This window comes from Ambystoma mexicanum, chromosome 14 (assembly GCF_040938575.1).
Source record: "Ambystoma mexicanum isolate Mex_15411 chromosome 14, UKY_AmexF1_1, whole genome shotgun sequence".
In the NCBI taxonomy this organism is placed as follows: Eukaryota; Metazoa; Chordata; class Amphibia; order Caudata; family Ambystomatidae; genus Ambystoma; species Ambystoma mexicanum.
Genome location: NC_090940.1, coordinates 9,828,593 through 9,848,098, shown reverse-complemented (window position 1 = coordinate 9,848,098; position 19,506 = coordinate 9,828,593). Strand labels below are relative to the sequence as shown.

The window sequence follows — 19,506 nt, the reverse complement described above, 5'->3', positions numbered from 1 at the left end:
CCGCTACGGAGTGCCTTCGCAGCACCCCTGTGTGCCCTGGCTGTCCCCTGCCCAGGCGGAGTTGGAGGGAGCGCGAGTGGCTGGGCCCGGGCTCGCTGCTCCGCCTTGGCTGGTGTGCCCTGAGGACCTGGTGCGCCCGGCCGCAGGTGCGAGTCTGGACTCTGCTGCAGGGGAAGGCCTCCACTTTCTTGGACGCTGGGGTGGCTGTTGGGCGGTCTGCCTCCCCTCCACAGATCCTGGCCCAGAGGAGATGTGGCCTATGCCCACTCCACGTATCACATGGTGGGTGCTGTGAAGCGCTGTGAAATGCTCATTTACCATCTTTAACCCACTGGCGGCAAAGATGAGCTGGATTGGTGTTGCTGGTACGTGTGTAGCTGCCGGAGTTGCGTATGGTGGTGTATGGGCTGGTCCCCGCTACCTAAGTAACCTCCGGGCCCTCATTGTACGACTATTCCGTTCGGGGAAGCCTCTTGTGTGATTTTTCCAGAGAGACTGCTAAATTGTTCCACAAAGCTGAACATGTTGGTTATAAGTGGTGAGGCCTTTTCACTAGACTGTTGGACTCTGCTTCTGCCACCTGCTGTTGTTGCCCAGTACCCTGCCAGTCCTACTTGTTGCTTGGGCTATACTGGCTTGTTGGACTTGTGGATCTTGCGCAGCGGGCCCCTGCTATATCCTGTCCTCCCTGGGTTGCTTGCTACATCAGAGCCGCGACCCTCCAGCTGTTCTAGTGCAGTGCCGGGTTTGGGGTGTTGCAGCCCTCTGATGAGGCCTTACCCTATACGTGGTGACGGCTGGGGTTGCATGAATTATTGAAGGGCTCCGGCCTTCACCTACTATTCCCTGATCAGGTGCTACTACCCCTGGGCCATGACCAAAGGAGCTGCATCCAAGAAGAAGGGCCCTATGGATACTTACACTAACACCCCGGTCAAACCCTCTGCTCCGGTTGGGGACCCCCGGGCTGATGAGCGGTCCTGTTCCCCCACGACTTTAAGGGAGGACCACCTATTGGCAACTGTACAGAGTAGCTTTCTTGCTGTAAATGTCAAGCTGGATGACATAGTTTCCACCATTGGCTCCCTAAAGTCGAAATTGGAGAAGGAGGAGGCCTGCATCACAGAGGTAGAATCCAGAGATGGGGAAGCTGAAGATCAGGTTGCAAAGCATGGCCGAGATATAGCACATCTCCAGCAGGAGTTTAACAGAGTATGCAATAAATGTGACGACCTTGAATCGCGCTCTCGCCGCAATAACCTTCGAATTGTTGGGATTCTCGAGGCGGCTTGCAGGGTCCCGGTGGAGCAATTCACACAAAATCTTCTTAAGTCTCTGTTCGGCCCCTCTGCATTTTCACAACACTTGCTAGTCGAGAGAGTGCATCGGGTCCTAACCACGGTTCCGAAGCCGGGCGCCCCTCCTCGGACGACTGTGGTCAGGCTCCTTAATTACTGAGATAGGGAATTAACATTGCGACTGGCTCGAGAGAATGGTTCACTGCGCTTTGAATCTTCAGACATTCATATTTATCCTGATTTTGCAGCTGCGGTGCTCACTCAGCGTAAATCATTCAATCCAGTCAAGAAGCTGCTTCAGATCGCCAGGTGCAATATGCCCTCCTCTACCCTGCCAAACTCTGCCTGCAACATGGGGGCAGGGCTAATTTCTTTGAGGATCCTGGCAATGCCATGTCATATCGAAGCCAACATTGCCATCCTGCAGCAGTGGAGAGACTGGAGACAGAGGTGGCTCCCCGCTGCATGCTCTTCCCCCGAATATGAGTGACAAGGACTGACAATGGTGGTTGCACTGTCTTGTCCGTGATATTTGTTAAGGCATAATCTTACCTGGCATGGCGTTTGTACTGGGCTGCTATGCACTATCAGAGCCTTTAGGTGGTCTCACAGTGCACCCCACGGTGTGTGTTATTTTTTCTCTTTTGGTTGCTACAAGTTTAGGGTACATCGTCAAGTTGTGTTAGATGATGAGGGGGGGGGTATTGGGGAGGTAGGAGTGGGCTTTGATACACAACTGAGCTGCTTTAAATGGTTTAAGCTGTTTGGCCATGTTGGCCTGGGGTTCCGGTTGCACACACAAAAGTTGAAAACACGTGAAGACCTCTCCAATAGCAACATATTGAAGTCGTTCTGGTTGGGAACCCGTCAATTATTGTATAGTTTATGCATTGGCCATGAACAATGTGACCGATGAACTTACTTTCTTGTCCTGGAATGTCCGTGGCCTTAATCATCCCATTAAAGCGTGTAAGGTTTCTGCATACGTAAATCGCTATTCCTCCAAGGTGGTACTGCTCCAGGAGACATGCTATAGGGAGCACCAATGAGTCATTTGCTAGAGCCTGGGGCACACAACGGTACTATACCAATTATTCGTCTCAGTCGCGGGGGCTGCTCACATTGATACACCGTTCCCTACCATTTCATGAGAGCAAGCGCTGCATTGATCCACTGGGGAGATTTGTGGTAGTATTGGGATTGTTACTTTGTGTCAAGGTCCCGCTTGTGAATACATATGGCGCCAATTTCGATTAACCCCAATTCTACTCCCAGATTTTCGACCTCCTCATTGTGGTTCCATCCACACGTATTATATGGGGTGGTGACTTTAACCTTATTCTTGATTGCACCCTGGATCGCTCAAGGGACACGCAGAGGGAGCTTACGGCTGCTGGCCGTATGGTGACAAATATTATGGCCTGTTGATCCCTGGCGTAGTCGCTACCCGACTAAGCGCGAGTATACATATTACTCCTCGTTGCATGATGCACATTCTAGAATTGACTTATGGTTGATTCCTGGCATGCTCATGCCGCGGGTTGCGAAATCCGCAATATACCCCCGAACCTTGTCAGATCATTCCCCCATTAATCTGACGCTCCAGTGGTTTGACATATTGCAACCGCGCCCTCTGTGGCGCATTCCCCCGGGATGCTTGTTGGATGCAGTGCTTACTGAAGGACTGCATATTGCGGCGGCGGAATTTTTTCAAAGGAATATATCATCCGTTTCCGGTTGGGTTCGGTATGGGAGACGTTTAAGGTGTGGGTCAGGGGGGAGATAATCTCCAAGGCCGCTGGAAGGCTTTGCGAGAGTAGGAGAAATCTTGCAGAGGTCGAGGCAGATTTGAAAAACCTAGAGGATGAATATGCTCGTACAAGGAATAGGGCGCTACTTGGCTGCATTAAGGGCAATCTTCTTAAATTTCAGGAACTGACGATTCCAATATGGCCGCCGGGACAGGGAGTCACACATAAATCTCTCCCCGCCCGGGCCGCCAACAAAACCACAATAAAGCAGGACAAAAACGCATGAATCGATACGAAAACCTACCCGAATATTAAGGACACTATCCAACAGGCGAGGCCCGACCCTACATAAGTGAGGCCTGGAGACGCGGAACCACAGACACGGCGAGAAGCGGCCGCCCCGCCCCCATCGGTTGCGGCCATAACCATTAGCGAGAGCGGAGAACCAGCGGGAGGCCGCGGCTCCTCTCCGCAAGCAGTGCAGAACACCCGAGGAGGCGGGGGCCGTTCCGCGGTGCCATCAGAGCGTCGCCGCATCCGGGCAGGGCAAGCGAGCTCCGACGAGGCGGAGAGGGCACCAGAGAAGCGCGGGGCCCCGAGCGGAGGAGGGGAGGTCCAGCAGCCCGAGCAACACCGCGCACGCCATCGGTCGCCCGGAGGCGCATAAGGTGAGCGCCCCCCACACCAGCGATTACCGGCGGACACTCACTGAGTCCCCACCACTCGGAGGCCTAAGCAGGGCTCGAAGGGGGTGCACCAAGGAAGGACTATACCGCGGACAGCCGCCCCCTCCAGGGTAACTGCCCCCCACCATACAGGAAGACCAACCCCCCCCCCCCCGGGGAACCCGCATTCTAAGGGGGAAAGCCACGAGGCGACATCCAAAAGCGCAAAGGGCCTCCTGATAGCCACAGGAGAACGTTCTACAACAGGGAAGGAATGTCGAAAGCAAAGGGGAGAGGGAACTCGACTCTCTCGAACCCATACCCAGCTAAACAAGACGCTAACCTGGTACAAATGGGGTCGGCGGAATCACAAGTACAAACAAGAGGAAGGGCACAGGACGACTCCCTAGAGGGCCGCATCCACTCCAACGCCACCTCTCTACCTCCGTCACGGGAGGATATGCAGACGTGGTTCGCGGAGCTACAGGATAAATTTATGTCAACTGTCCAGGACCAGTTCTCTTCCTTGAGAAACGAAATAAAACAAGTGGTGCAGGAAGTCAAGAAGGATGAAGCCAAACTAGAAGAGAGGACCGATATAATGGAGAGAATCGTCCAAAACCTTGAAGATGAAACCCGCCAATACAGCGAGACCCAGGAACAATTGGCGCGCCTAACCCAAAACCTTGAGATCCAATGCGAAGACTTAGAGAATCGCTCTAGGAGATCAAACATTTGAATCAAAAATATCACAGAGACCTCATAGGGATAGACAGGGTTCACAGAGTGGGCCCAAAACGAACAGGGGCGCCCGGAGAAAGACCTAGAGATGTCCTAGCAGCCCTCTTCACATACCCACAAAAGGAACAAATTCTGAGGAGGGCGCGACAACTGGAACACATCAGGATGAATGGGACGGACATCCATTTATATCAAGATCTGGCAGCGGTCACTCTGCAAAAAAAGGAGAGATATGGCACCACTTGTAAAGGAACTGGTGGCGAAAGAAATTCGTTACAAACGGACTTTCCCGTTCGGCCTCCTATTCACCTGGGAAGGTAAACAAAGAAGAGTAACCACATGCGACAAAGGCCTACAGGTGATGGACATACGAAGGGAGGACCCGTCGGGGATGCCCAACAGAACAGGTTATGGGTACAACAAAAGGCAGAGGGGATGGGAAGAGATACAGCAAAAGAAGAAGCAAAATGGGTAATTAGGTTGTCAAATCAAAATGTCCACGACAAGCACAGGCAGGCGGCCCGGTGAGGAGCCCTTGGAACTGTAACTCAGGAAGATCTGAGGAAATGCGGGGTATAGGATCCCCCGCAAAGTTAATACCGAGCACATTGAGGGCCGGGAGCGATAGGCCCAACGCCCTAGCAACCCTAGGTACCCGGGCCCTCCTCGGGAAGATAATTGTTTCAAAGTTTGTTTTGGGGGGGGAGAAACGCACCGGAAGAAGCAATAAGATCTCAATGCACCGAAAAACAGGAAATGACCCACACCGTAATTCTCAATGGGGAGACTTAGAATCCTAACATACAATATAAGAGGCCTGAACTCCCCGTTAAAGAGGAAAAAAGTTGAGTCCCTGCTGAAGAGAGAAAAGGCAAGCATTCTCCTACTACAAGAAACACACATTAAAGCCCAGGACAAAGAGAAAATACATCTCAGGGGATATCGTATATGGGGGCAATCTAATGCCAAAGACAAAAAAGCAGGAGTCCTGATTGCTATAAAAGAAGGAGTGCATGTAGTCCTCACAGACAGGCTAACGGATAAGGAAGGGAGGCTCGCGATCATTAATGCCCTTCTCAAAAAGAAGATGGAACAATTGGCACTCTGATGTATGGACACAACTGAAGAGCCAACAGCGAGGCTACACGTACTATTCGCACATATACAACACAATGTCAAGGATTGATTATTTCTGGGTATCGGTGGGCCTCATGGGGAACATCCAGGACATAGAAAAGGGATCGATTTCTCTTTCAGATCACGCTCCGCTCTGGCTAGAAATAAAAACCCCAGAAAAGGGGGGAGGCCTGTGGCGCTGGCGGCTCCCTCTAGATATTCTCCAAGACCCTGTTTTGGGGAAACGGGTCAGGGACAAGATAACAGAATACTTCTTACAGAATGACACAAGTGAGGTCCCAATAAGCACAATCTGGGAGGCATTCAAAGCGGTAACCCGCGGCCACTTCATAGCACTAAAAGTCACTAAAGAAATTCAGAGACATCGCTGGGAAAAAGAACTCGGAAAAAAAATATCAGACACACAAAAATAACTGATATCCCACCCTTCTAGAGCCCTAAAGAAAGCCTTAAAACACACACAGGGACAATTAGAAATGCTCCGCTCTAAAGTTGCAGAGAGATCCCTCCAATTCCTTAAACAACGGCTATACATAAAAGCCAATAAGGCAGAGCTGCGAGAAAAACAAAAGAATACGAACATAATGAACATTCGGGACTCGCAGGGGGAACTTCATACACAAACCCAGAACATAGGCAAAGTCTTTAGCGAATTCTACCGAACATTATATACCACAGAGCACCCAAATGAAACCGAACAAGACACATATCTGCAATCCCTCCCCATTACGACAATCCTAGAGGCTGACAGAGAGGCACTAGAGAACCCGATCACGGAAGAGGAAGTAAAAAAGGCAATAACGGCACTCCCAAACGACAAGGCACCAGGCCCGGATGGATTTACTGCACCCTTTTACAAAAAATATGCAGATATACTTATCCTGGTCTTGACTAGACTCCTAAACTCCTTCAAAGAAACCGGCAATGTGACACACACTATGAATGAAGCAAAGGTCCTGGTGTTCCACAAATCAGGAAAAGACCCCTCCCTCCCCTCCTCATATCGTCCCATTGCGCTAATCAATCTAGACGCCAAAATATACACCAAAATCCTAGTAAACAGACTATCCCCACTCCTTCCGTCCCTAATAACTCCAGACCAATCAGGATTTATCCCAGGGAGGACGACACACGATAACCTGAGAAGAATAATACATCTAGTGGAGAAAACTGGGATTACCCACACACCGGCAGTCCTGCTCTCACTGGACGCCGAAAATGCTTTCGATAGGGTGGAGTGGTCAATATTGTTCAAAGCCTTAAAACATATGGGATTTGGGGACCAGTTTATAAAAATGGTGAAAGCTAACTACACCTCCCCCACAATTAGAATAGCTATAAACGGGATGGTCACTGACGAAATAGATATAACACGGGGTACCAAACAAGGATGCCCCTTGTCCCCCCCTCTTATACGCCATCTTCCTGGAACCTCTCCTGACTAGAATAAGGGAATCCGGCGACATAACGGGGATAGAAATGGGAGGTATACATCATAAGGTAATTGCATACCAGATGATATGCTCCTAGCCCTAACGAACCCTTGGACGGCCTTACCCCCACGCTATTAGAGAACTCGAAACCTTTGGGGCACTTTCGGGCCTCAAAATAAACAAGAAGAAATCAGAACTGTTACTCTTAACCGGGGACAGGCCGGAAATGGAAAGAATAGCAGCAACACTAGACTTGGCTATAGCTGAAAAGGGGATTAAATACCTGGGGATTACCCTGACACACAAGATAGAAGCACTTTACAATGGGAACTACCCCCCCCCCCTATTAGAACGGGTTAAGAGGGACCTAGAGCATGGGAACCCCCTGATGGTGTCATGCTGGGGTAGAATACAAGCAGTAAAGATGAATGTCCTTCCTAAAATGCTCTATTACTTCCAGGCTCTCCCGATCAAAGTGCCTAATTAATTCTTTATTAAAAAAAAACCAAGGATAGCCAGAGTGACCCTTACTGCTCCAACAAAGAAAGGGGGAATGTCCCTGCCACACTTTCGCAAATATTATCAGGCAGCACAACTCTGGATTCTGAGAGAATGGCTGGGGGATAATCAACAAACAGTATGGGTGTCACAGGACCGGGCGGTGGCTAGATTCCCCCTTAGAGGGTTCCCTTTGGATAGCCAAACAACATAGACACCCCAATCTCCGAATTAGCGAGATCATTAAAACCACCCAAGAGCCATGGGACGAACAAACAAGGAGAGGCATCATGACTACAGTGGAGGGCCCTTTCACGCCCATATGCCGGAACCCCCAGTTCCCACCGGGAATGGAGCAGGGCGCCTATGAGAAATGGGAGGCGGCAGGATTAACAAAAATAGACGAAATGTACCAAAATGAAGAAATAAGACCGTTCAAAGATTGTAAATCATTATTGAGCTTAACAGACGCAGACAGATATAAATATGAACAGCTACGGCACTGAATGGCAACCCCGGACATCCAAGCAGCAGCCACACGAGAACTCAAACCATTTGAGAAATTCCTAATAACCAACCCCGGATCAAGGAAACTGCTCTCCTCGCTGTACTATTACATCAACTCCCAGGAGGAAGAACTCAAATGGGCATAAATGGTCAAGTGGACGAAGACATTGGGGGAGGAAATCCACAAAAAGCAGTGGGAAGATCTATGGAGCACCATTCCAAAAATGACCCGATCAGTCCAAAAAAGGGAAATGTGGCTAAAAGTGGTGACCCAATGGCACCTTACACCGGACAGGCTACACGCCATGTACCGCCATGTGCCCCCAAACTCCGAACACATGCTGGAGAGGCTGCTCAGAGGTGGGCACGTTGAGACACATCTGGTGGGACTGCGGGGGGGGGGGGGGGGGAAATCAAGGCTTTCTGGTCGGAAATAAAGAAGGAAATTATCAAGATATTCCCTGAGGCCAATCAACTAGACGAGAAAGTATGGCTATGAGGAATAAAAGACCAGGCAGCAAGGAAACTCAGGAAACCACAATGGAGAGGCTTCATGGGGCTTCTCATAGCAGCCTGGGCGTCAACAGCCCAAAACTGGAAAAAACAAGAACCCCCACTGATCTATACTTGGCTCCAGAAAGTATAGGCACAACTAACCGTGGAAAAGCTCACACACACACACACAATACAAGGAACAAAAGAATTGTTAACAAAGGGGAGAGATCCTGAACTACCTACAATCAGACTATATGGAGCAATGGTGCCCGCACAATATAAGAATTTCGGGCATATTCTCATCATAGGCAATCACACGTGCAACAGAGACATTTGGAAATCTTCCGGGCGGGGAGGTGGGAGGGTAAGGGGAAGTTGGGAGAGGCTCATGCTCTCTGAGTTGTATTTTGAAAACAATAAAAAAAAAAAAAAAAAAAAAAAAAAAAAAAAAAATCAGGAACTGGCGGAACAGGAGATCCGCCTACTCTACCACCCTGTTCAAGCTAGGAGATACGGTGAGACAGATAGGCCAGGGTCACCACCTTGCTCGTGCGGCCCGTGGGGACTCGGCACGCAACACATCTCTGGGATCCTGGGTGCATCGGGCGATGTCCTTAATTCTCCTGAAGAAGTGAACACGGAATTCTATAAATTCTAAAGCGCACTCTACTCCAACTCAGACCAGTGTACCACTGCAGAGCTATCTTGACTCCATCCCGCTCCCTAGCCTCGCTGAGGAAGCATCACAGGAGCTTAATATTAGCCCTTAACATTGGATGAGATTTCTGATTCTATTAAATCCCTCTCCTCTGGTAAGGCCCCCGGCCCGTATGGGCTCGGGATTGAACTGTATAAGGAACCAAGTTCGATCCTGTGCCCTCTTCTGCTCAGCACTTATGAGGAGGCGTTGCAGGTAGGTGTACTCACCCCCCCCTCAAGATCCCCCCCGATGACAGAGGCTCTTATCACTGTGCTGTTGAAGCCCAATAGGCTAGAAATGTCAGAATCGCACAGTTCGACTACATTTGTTAATCTCTGATTGACGCAGGGCTGAGCTAAAATGCTCAACCATAAGCCGCTAAAAAAACGATCACTTGGCCTTAATGACTGGAAGAATTCTCGCCCAGTGGCGTGTCTTTCTTGGCAAGTAATGATACTGGAAAAAGTGGCGATTGTGCAGTTTTGAAGGCCATTAGAAGCAGTTTCCACTACTGGATACTCTTATGTGCCAGACGTGGCACCGAGACAGCACTAATAGCAGTTGGGACGAGCGTCTGAGGAAAGCCGATGTTGGCGAACTCTAGTGTGGTGATGGTGATCTTTAAGCTGTGTTTGACACTGTGGATCATTCCACTTTCACAACTGTCAGCAACGGGGATGGGCAGATATTTAGCACAGGCTCTTAACTGGTTTAACTATTTTCTTGCTAAACGGTGTCAAGAAGTAAAGGTTGGAGAATTCCTGTCAGATATGTTACCTCAGAATTGTGGCGTTTCGCAAGCCTCAGCCCTGTCGCTACTCTTGTTTAATATCTCAGGGTTGGAAAGTGAAATTCAATGAGCAGGAGCTAAAACCAGCTCCCGGGTGTTACCCAGTAGAAAGGAGCTACTGCAAACTACCAGAGATGATTCTTTAACTTTGCCTATTTTGTATGAACCATTGTGTTTAAACATGTATTGGAGGTGTCCAATTCTTTTTTATTAACATTCTCAAATATTCAAAGTTAGTCATATTTACATGTTTAGGAGCCAAAAGGAGCTGCTGGTAGCTGTTGGCTTCAAGCTAACCAGACTCTACTATGTTAGGAGCAGGAGCTAAACAGCCCCCAGCTCTCCACAATAGCTCCCAGATTTCATTGTCAAACCCTGCATGTGCATGCAACCACTGATAGTAATTCTGAAGAAACAGGAGGTTGGCTTTCAATCTTATGGCTACAGTACCCAGATCTATTTAAGATTTGGTAAATCCGAGGAATCTCTCCCAAAAGTCAGCAGGTTTCTGGAAGTAGTGAGTCACTGGATGGCCCGGCATTGGCTAAAACTGAACCCTAAGATAGAGGGGGTGTTAACATCTCAGCAAAAGTCATCTAACCTGGTCAGCGCCACATTCTAACATTCTGCTAAGATCTCCTGCTTTCCCCTTCAATTCTTGCACCCCGCCAAACAGTTTTGACCTGCTGTCCCCCTTGAATGGCGGCTCAGGAGGTACATTGATTATGCACCCTTCTCATTTGAAGTGATCGGCACTTGTTAGTTTCATAAAATGCATGTTAAAACATCACCAACGATATACTACTGCAACACCTAGCCATTTAAAGCAGAGCAATCAATCTGGACTACCCCACCCCCATTTTTGGTCATCGTATTCCAATACTTTGTAGAATCTCCACAGGGGCAAAATTACACTCCTGCTCCCTTTGTTCAAGGAGAATGGGAGTAACTGTGTGCTCTGCAACTGTGCACTCGCTCCTATGCAAACATTGTTGAGCACTCAACTTTTTAAGGACTTGTGCCCTGTTGATGTGTGTTTAAAGACCTACGAAATGATTTACTCATTTCCACAAGGACTACCAGGTAAACAAGACAACCTGTCATATACGCAACCTGCCCAGACAGCACCAGGCCAAACCCCTGCCACGCTACCATTGGAACCCACTTGTCAGGAGTTTATTTCGCTTGGCAGTCATAGTAATAGTCACATGTAGCTTCTGAAATAAAAGCACATATCTAGTGGAGAATATGGCCAAATATGTGCACAATAAAAATCACTAGGAAAATGCAATGTCTTTCACAGTGAGATAGTGTTTTCAATGCAAGACTTTTCGCAAGCAATATTCCCATCAAGGTCATCTGGGAAGAGATGTGTCCAAGTGCCTGAATTGCAGACTGGTCTGAAATCCCGGCTCCCCACTTAACCAAAGTGTGTGCTCCCGGGCAAATCCTTTTCTCTCACTATGCCTCATCTGCAAGTCTCTACAAGGTAGTCAGCCAGCACTGAGTGATGCCACTCCTGATAGGGCCGCAGGGGTGCACAGTGACACTTCACACACTGGGGGCCACAGTGTTTCTCCTGCCTCACTCATGGCAAGGTGCTCCAGAGCAACTTCCCGATTCAAGACACATTCTGTGATCTCATTTATGCTAATGAGGGGCCCCGCCACTCCTAGGGCCCTGGAGCACCACCCCACCCCTAGGGCCCTGGAACACATACCCCCCCCACCCCCTCCTAGGGCCCTGTAGCACCCCCGCCCCCCCACCCCTAGGGCCCTGGAGCGGGCCCCCCCATTCCTAGGGCCCTGGAACACACCCCCCCCCATTCCTAGGGCCCTGGAGCGGCCCCCCCATTCCTAGGGCCCTGGAACACACCCCCCATTCCTAGAGCCCTGGAACACACCCCCCATTCCTAGGGCCCTGGAGCGCGCACACACCCCCTCCTAGGGCCCTGGAGCGGGGCCCCTGGCTGAGCAGCTCTCACCTGATGAAGCCCACGTACTCCTCGCCCTCCACCAGCACCCGGGCGGAGCCGATCCAGTCCTGAGGCCGCACTCCGGGCACCACGGCCCGGCCCTCGATGCGGAAGCGCTCGCTGCCCCCGGGGGACAGGCTGGAGAAGTCGGGCTCGAAGGCCCGGGCGGCGCCTAGCAGGGCGAGCAGCAGGAGGGAGGCCGGGGCGGCGCCCGCGCGGAGCATCAGGGGGGTCATGCTGGGGGTATGCGGGGTACCGGGCAGCTCGGCGGGTCACGCACCGGCAGCAGCGAGTCGGTAAACAGCCGCCCCCGCGTGACGTCGACGCGCACACACGTCACGCACGCACGCACGTAGCTGTCACTCGCGGCACAGGAAATGTCCGAGTGCGCACGCGCAGGGATTGCGCGAGAGCGTCGGCCATCTTCTAACCAGGCAGGCTGACTTTACGGGTGTCGCGCCAGGCCTGACTCTAAGATGGCGGCTAGGGGAGCCAGTACACAGCTCATAGAGAACTGGAGGGCTCGCATTATTCTCAAATTATGATGGGACCAAAAGAGCCCATAACTTTCCAATGCAAGGACTGGCAATAGTGGATACAAATGGTGCTTTACAATATTCTGACTTGCCCAGTCTTTCCTTTTCTGCCTAAAGGTGCTAATGTGTGCCTGAGGTCACTGCATAAAGTCATTTACCCCGAGCAAGAGTGGCCGGTGGCTTACATGCCACTTTGCTGCAACTGGGAGTGAAACTTAGTCAGATTTCGTTAAAAAAAAGCTACAAATTGAATTTAAAAAGACTGTGTGTGTCTTTCTAATAGTGTGTAAGGTCTGTACATTCTAGTGAATTCCACTTTCCAAATAAAGCACCCAGGATATAGGCTCCTGGCACCTTGATTCAGCAGGCCTGTACTCCTGGGAAGGCAATAAGCGAAACAAAAGACCACAATGTAACATAGCTAATTAAGATGCATGACCCCCAGCTGTGGCACATCACTGAGGTCTGCAAGTAACTTGTGCGGTAAGTTGCAACAGATGATGCTACTATCATGATATTCAATTCTACGTGGAACACCTGATATTGTGTCCAACAACCCTGCAATCACCTTTCTGGTTCTCATGCCGGAACACCCACCTTTATTGGTGACTTCTCACACATCAATGGGTGTTCTTGCGCCCTAGGCAGAGACCAACATCACTGCCACACAGACTTATGGGTGCTCATGACAGTCAATCAAATCCTTCCCTAGGTCACCTCCCCAACTATGAATGCAGGTCTGCTCCGCACTTTGCTCCTGTACATTCGGGGCCCTATGAGAAATAAAATACTGCTGGCTTCAACACCTCTTAAGAGCCCTGTCAAAAAAGCTATAAAGGAACACACATCTGGTCCATACTACTTTTGCAAAGAATTTAGAACACTTCTAGCCCCAAAACTCCTTCCTCTGGTCAACAATTGCAGTGAAACCTTCAAATCTCAATGGAAAAGGCCACCATTATCGTTCTGCCAAGATCGAAGAAATACCTCATGTGACCATAAAACTTTAGACTTATCATTACTAGACATAGATTACAAATTATTTTGAAAATTTTAGTGAACGATAAAGGGTAATCTCATACCCCCCTACCTAAATACTGTAAAGGGGCGGGGTTATGGTTAAAGGCAGGTTATCATACAAAATTGCAAAAGATGGGTATCCCAAACACCGTGGACCAGGGGAGCAATGTATGAAGAGGAACAGGAAGGTAGGTACAAAATATGTAAATCACAATTGATTGAAAGTGTGGAGAAGGAGAAGACTCAGTCAGATGAACAAATTATAAACATCATATATTAATATTTATCGAAACCAACATAATAGCATAAAAAACATTTAATATGTTCACACCATAACATCATAAAATACATCTAAGTATACATCACTATGGATAAGTTATCTAAAGTTATCAAAGCACAAATCTGAAGATAAAAATAACCTAACATATACTGACAGATATGTTAAAAATCCATCTGTGAATCCTAAACAATATATGCTGGTCATTTCTGAAAGTGCTGACAAGATAAAGTGCTAAGTGCCTACTACATGTAAAAAATACCAAAGTATCTAAAAGGATGTAGTTTCAATAACACACTGTATCCAGTTCAAACAAGAACTAATAGTCGTCTTCGTCAGGTCGCACCATTAAATTGCATCTAACATTAGAAAAGACATGAATATATGCAATTTCTAATAAAACAGCTGAGGCCCATATTTGCCCCAATCTGGTACTTCCGACTTGATTGTAGCTCACTGTGTCTGAAAGCACATGAACTGAAATAATAATAAAGAGAGAAAAAAAGGAGGAAAAAGAAGAAAGAAAAAATATATTTGTAGGTTAAAATCATCATTAAGCTGACTGAGCCCCCAAATACTACACACCAAATAAGAATTCAATATTCTGAACTATCAATAGCAAGCAAAACATATGCTCACCTTAATTAGTCCATAAGGGACGCAGAGAACAATAATTTTCATCACGCAGCCCATGAAAAGAACAGATGACAATAATATTACATCGGGGGAGACAGAAAATATATGTGTGGGATTTCATTAATTGTCCCAACTTCTAAGCATGTTGCATAGAAAAATAAAGGTCCAAAATAGTGCATTGAGCTACACATCTGTAATTGTACTAACCTGCACAACATGCTGAAGAAAAGCATGTATGTCGATAGACCATTGGACTGAATTCATGTCCCGCGTTCAAAAGACTTTTTCATAATGATTAGCATCTCGCTGTAATAACGGACATCTCTATTGCTGTTCAAGTTCACAGAAGCCCGTTCAGGAAAAGCCTATAAACCACACAAAGGAAACGTCTCAATAGGCGATGTTAGCTAATCCCTGCAACATTAAGCAACATCTTCAGACCGGAACAAATATACCAATGTTGAAGCGTTGGCAGCAATAAGGAAGGTTGCTGTCTTAATATAAAATTCAGTGTCTAAATGGTTAGGATAAACAATTATAAATATCCCGCAAACGTCATTTTAGCACTAAACAAGAAAGCACATTGATCGTGTGTTGTGAAAACATGTATATGACGGAACATTGCCGCTCAAAAAATAGAAAAGCGGCTTGCTAAGGAAAATAACGCGGCAGTGTCTTGTATAAACTGCAAGTCCTTCCGATTCTAAGAGGATTATATAAGGTCTCAGTATCCAACAATGAAGGTGCCAAGGCTTACCGTATTTCAAAACAGCCGTATTCAGGGCAAGTCTGCTATATGAACGTGCAGCTTCTTAGTTGTATAAAGGACGCGACCGCTAGCTGCAACTCATTTGCGTGTCTGGTTTGTGAATGCAAATATCAGCATCCTGGCCAAAGTACCTCTGGAAAAAAAAAAGTCTTTTGAACGCGGGGACATGAATTCAGTCCAATGGTCTATCGACATACATGCTTTTCTTCAGCATGTTGTGCATGCAGGTTAGTACAATTACAGATGTGTAGCTCAAAGCACTATTTTGGACCTTTATTTTTCTATGCAACATGCTTAGAAGTTGGGACAATTAATGAAATCCCACACATATATTTTCTGTCTCCCCCGATGTAATATTATTGTCATCTGTTCTTTTCATGGGCTGCGTGATGAAAATTATTGTTCTCTGCGTCCCTTATGGACTAATTAAGGTGAGCATATGTTTTGCTTGCTATTGATAGTTCAGAATATTCAATTCTTATTTGGTGTGTAGTATTTGGAGGCTCAGTCAGCTTTATGATGATTTTAACCTACAAATATATTTTTTCTTTCTTCTTTTTCCTCCTTTTTTTCTCTCTTTATTATTATTTCAGTTCATGTGCTTTCAGACACAGTGAGCTACAATCAAGTCGGAAGTACCAGATTGGGGCAAATATGGGCCTCAGCTGTTTTATTAGAAATTGCATATATTCATGTCTTTTCTAATGTTATATGCAATTTAATGGTGCGACCTGACGAAGACGACTATTAGTTCTTGTATGAACTGGATACAGTGTGTCGTTGAAACTACATCTTTTTAGATACTGTGGTATTTTTTTTTACATGTAGTAGGCACTTAGCACTTTATCTTGTCAGCACTTTCAGAAATGACCAGCATATATTGTTTAGGATTCACAGATGGATTTTTAACATTTCAGTTCTGAACCCATTTTAGAGGGATGGTCTCTGCTCTATACGCTCAACCCACTGCTTCCATCCACATTAATAATTATATATATATTGGCGTGTCCTCACAATTCTGCTCCAAAAGTGGCTGCCGAAACAGCTAGCATTTTATATACTTCAACCGCACACGCAATGTTTAGCCACCAGAGCATTTGGAGAAATTAGCGACAACCATCCCCTTCCTTGGCAAAGTTCTTAAGCACTTCTCTATCAGCTCCTTCCATGTTGCTTTCTTGCATAGTCAAATGCCCAGGTAATCTTAAACAGACACCTCATCTAATACAATCTCACCAATAGAGATTAACATTTGTCTGCAGCTAGTTTGATAATTGGGGACGAACACAATGATCTTAGATTTAGAGACATTGATTTTAAACTCTCCTGACTTTTAGTTGATGCTGTATTCCACTAGGGGTTTTGGATATAAGCACTGCATTGTCAGCAAAGAACACCACTTTCTGCCCCACCCCCCCCCATGCCAGTGCATCTGCTTCCAACGTATTTAGACAATCTTCAATATCATTAATATGCAATAGAAACAATAGAGGAGCCAGCACACAGCCCTATATGACCCACTTTGTGATACTAAAGGGTCTGGGTCCAGGCTCCCGCTGGACCCCACCAACATTGTCATTATATAGTAAGTGTATTGCATCTACTAGGCATGATGGAACTACTAGGTTCGCTAGTTGGGAACAGAGCTGTGTCCTTTGTCTGTAATCTATAAATGCTGCAGATAAAGAAACCCTCCTCAAGTTAACATGTATATATCAGCAATGGCAATCTAAACGTTTGATCAATTGTCGATACCGATTTTCTAAAACCTATCTGTGCAGGGGACCGGATGGCGTGGTCCTCACACCAACCTTCTAGGATAGCAGCTAAAATTGTGGCACAGGTTTTTGAGAGAGAGAGTCCAAAAGTGCTATAGGTCCATAATTGGCAAGATCATTCTGATCACCTTTCAATGTTGTCAGGTAGAGGATTGTCCAAGGGTCAACTAGGTTTATTTTCTTCAATCCAGTATGCATTTCTCTGTGGGCTACCAATGGTTTTAAGCCCCTTCTAGAAGGGCAGTCTAGAATAAGAACCATGCATAGGTTGAAATCTCCCGCAATAATGATTTGGCAGTTGTTTAAGAGAAAGGAGGACCTAAAAAAGGGCAGACCAACATTTTAGAGTGACCCCCTATTGGGGCATAAATATGGACAAGTTGAAGAAGTCTGTGTGGAAATTACCCATCTCCATAGGATGTCTTGTTTGAAGGAGGACAGTTTCCATGTTAAGTTTTAAGCTGTCAGAGTCAGTAGTCCATTCTTATCCTCTGGACCTTCTGCCCGACCGTCTCCTACATCCAATCCATACAAGTCTTTTCAAAATCTTTTGCTAATAAATAGGATTCTTGGAGTCCAACAAGGTCACAATTCATCATTCCCAAATAGTCTACGCTCTTCTTCCCTTTAAATGGACGATTTAGCCCTTTGCCATTTAATTCACATTTTTTGATTTTTCATGAGTGCTATAATTACGTGGAGAGGGATGTAGTGAAAGTTTGCCAGCAGGATTAGATCTTACTTATAACCATGGGGGCATTCAAGAGAAAAAAACACCCACCTGAGTGCAGGATGCATGCAAGAGGCAGATGCCAGTGGCAGTGTCTGTGCTTCTATGCCTGGTGACAAGCCTTGTGTAAAGTAACAGCCTCAGTATTATTATGCATATGGCATGTACTATGCCTGTGCCGCTATGCCTGGTGACAAGCCTTGTGTAAAGTAACAGCCTCAGTATTATTATGCATATGGCATGTACATTATGCCTGTGCTTCTATACCTGGTGACAAGCCTTGTGTAAAATTACAGCCTCAGTATTGGTATGCATATGGCATGTATATTATGCCTGTGCCTGTGCTTCTATGCCCGGTGACAAGCCTTGTGTAAAATCACAGGCTCAGTATTGGTATGCATATGGCATGTACATTATGCCTGTGCTTCTATGCCTGGTGACAAGCCTTGTGTAAAATAACAGCCTCAGTATTGGTATGCATATGGCATGTGCATATGGCATGCACATTATGCCTGTGCCTGTGCTTCTATGCCTGGTGACAAGCCTTGTGTAAAATCACAGCCTCAGTATTGGTATGCCTATGGCATGTACATTATGCCTGTGCTTCTATGCCTGGTGACAAGCCTTGTGTAAAATCACAGCCTCAGTATTGGTATGCATATGGCATGTGCATGTGCTTCTATGCCTGGTGACAAGCCTTGTGTAAAATCACAGCCTCAGTATTGGTATGCATATGGCATGTATATTATGCCTGTGCCTGTGCTTCTATGCCTGGTGACAAGCCTTGTGTAAAATCACAGCCTCAGTATTGGTATGCATATGGCATGTATATTATGCCTGTGCCTGTGCTTCTATGCTTGGTGACAAGCCTTGTGTAAAATCACAGCCTCAGTATTGGTATGCATATGGAGTGCACATTGTGCCCGTGCCTCTGTGTCTGGCGACAAGCCTTGTGTAAAATCACAGCCTCAGTATTGGTATGCATATGGCATGTATATTATGCCTGTGCCTGTGCGTGTGCTTCTAATGCCTGGTGACAAGCCTTGTGTAAAATCACAGCCTCAGTATTGGTATGCATATGGCATGTACTCTATGCCTGTGCCTGTGCTTCTATGCCTGGTGACAAGCCTTGTGTAAAATCACAGCCTCAGTATTATTATGCATATGGCATGTACATTATGCCTCTGCCTGTGCTTCTATGCCTGGTGACAAGCCTTGTGTAAAATCACAGCCTCAGTATTGGTATGGATATGGCATGTACATTATGCCTGTGCCTGTACTTCTATGCCTGGTGACAAGCCTCGTGTAAAATCACAGCCTCAGTATTATTATGCATATGGCATGTACATTATGCCTGTGCCTCTATGCCTGGTGACAAGCCTTGTGTAAAATCACAGCCTCAGTATTGGTATGCATATGGCATGTATATTATGCCTGTGCCTGTGCTTCTATGCCTGGTGACAAGCCTTGTGTAAAATCACAGCCTCAGTATTGGTATGCATATGGCATGTACATTATGCCTGTGCTTCTATACCTGGTGACAAGCCCTGTGTAAAATTACAGCCTCAGTATTGGTATGCATATGGCATGTACATTATGCCTGTGCCTGTGCTTCTATGCCCGGTGACAAGCCTTGTGTAAAATCACAGGCTCAGTATTGGTATGCATATGGCATGTACATTATGGCTGTGCTTCTATGACTGGTGACAAGCCTTGTGTAAAATCACAGCCTCAGTATTGGTATGCATATGGCATGTGCATATGGCATGC

General features: G+C 47.0%; 1 protein-coding gene across 1 annotated transcript in view; it reads right to left on the bottom strand.

The window, feature by feature from the left end:
* Positions 1–12,332, bottom strand: part of EMC7 (ER membrane protein complex subunit 7) — an 85,186-nt gene extending 72,854 nt beyond the window's left edge. Inside the window, exon 1 of the mRNA XM_069638403.1 lies at positions 12,000–12,332. Within this exon, the coding sequence (XP_069494504.1) occupies positions 12,000–12,226 (227 nt within the window). The 5' untranslated portion in view covers positions 12,227–12,332. The remainder of the gene's footprint in view (positions 1–11,999) is intronic.
* Between the last annotated feature and the right edge of the window lie 7,174 nt (positions 12,333–19,506).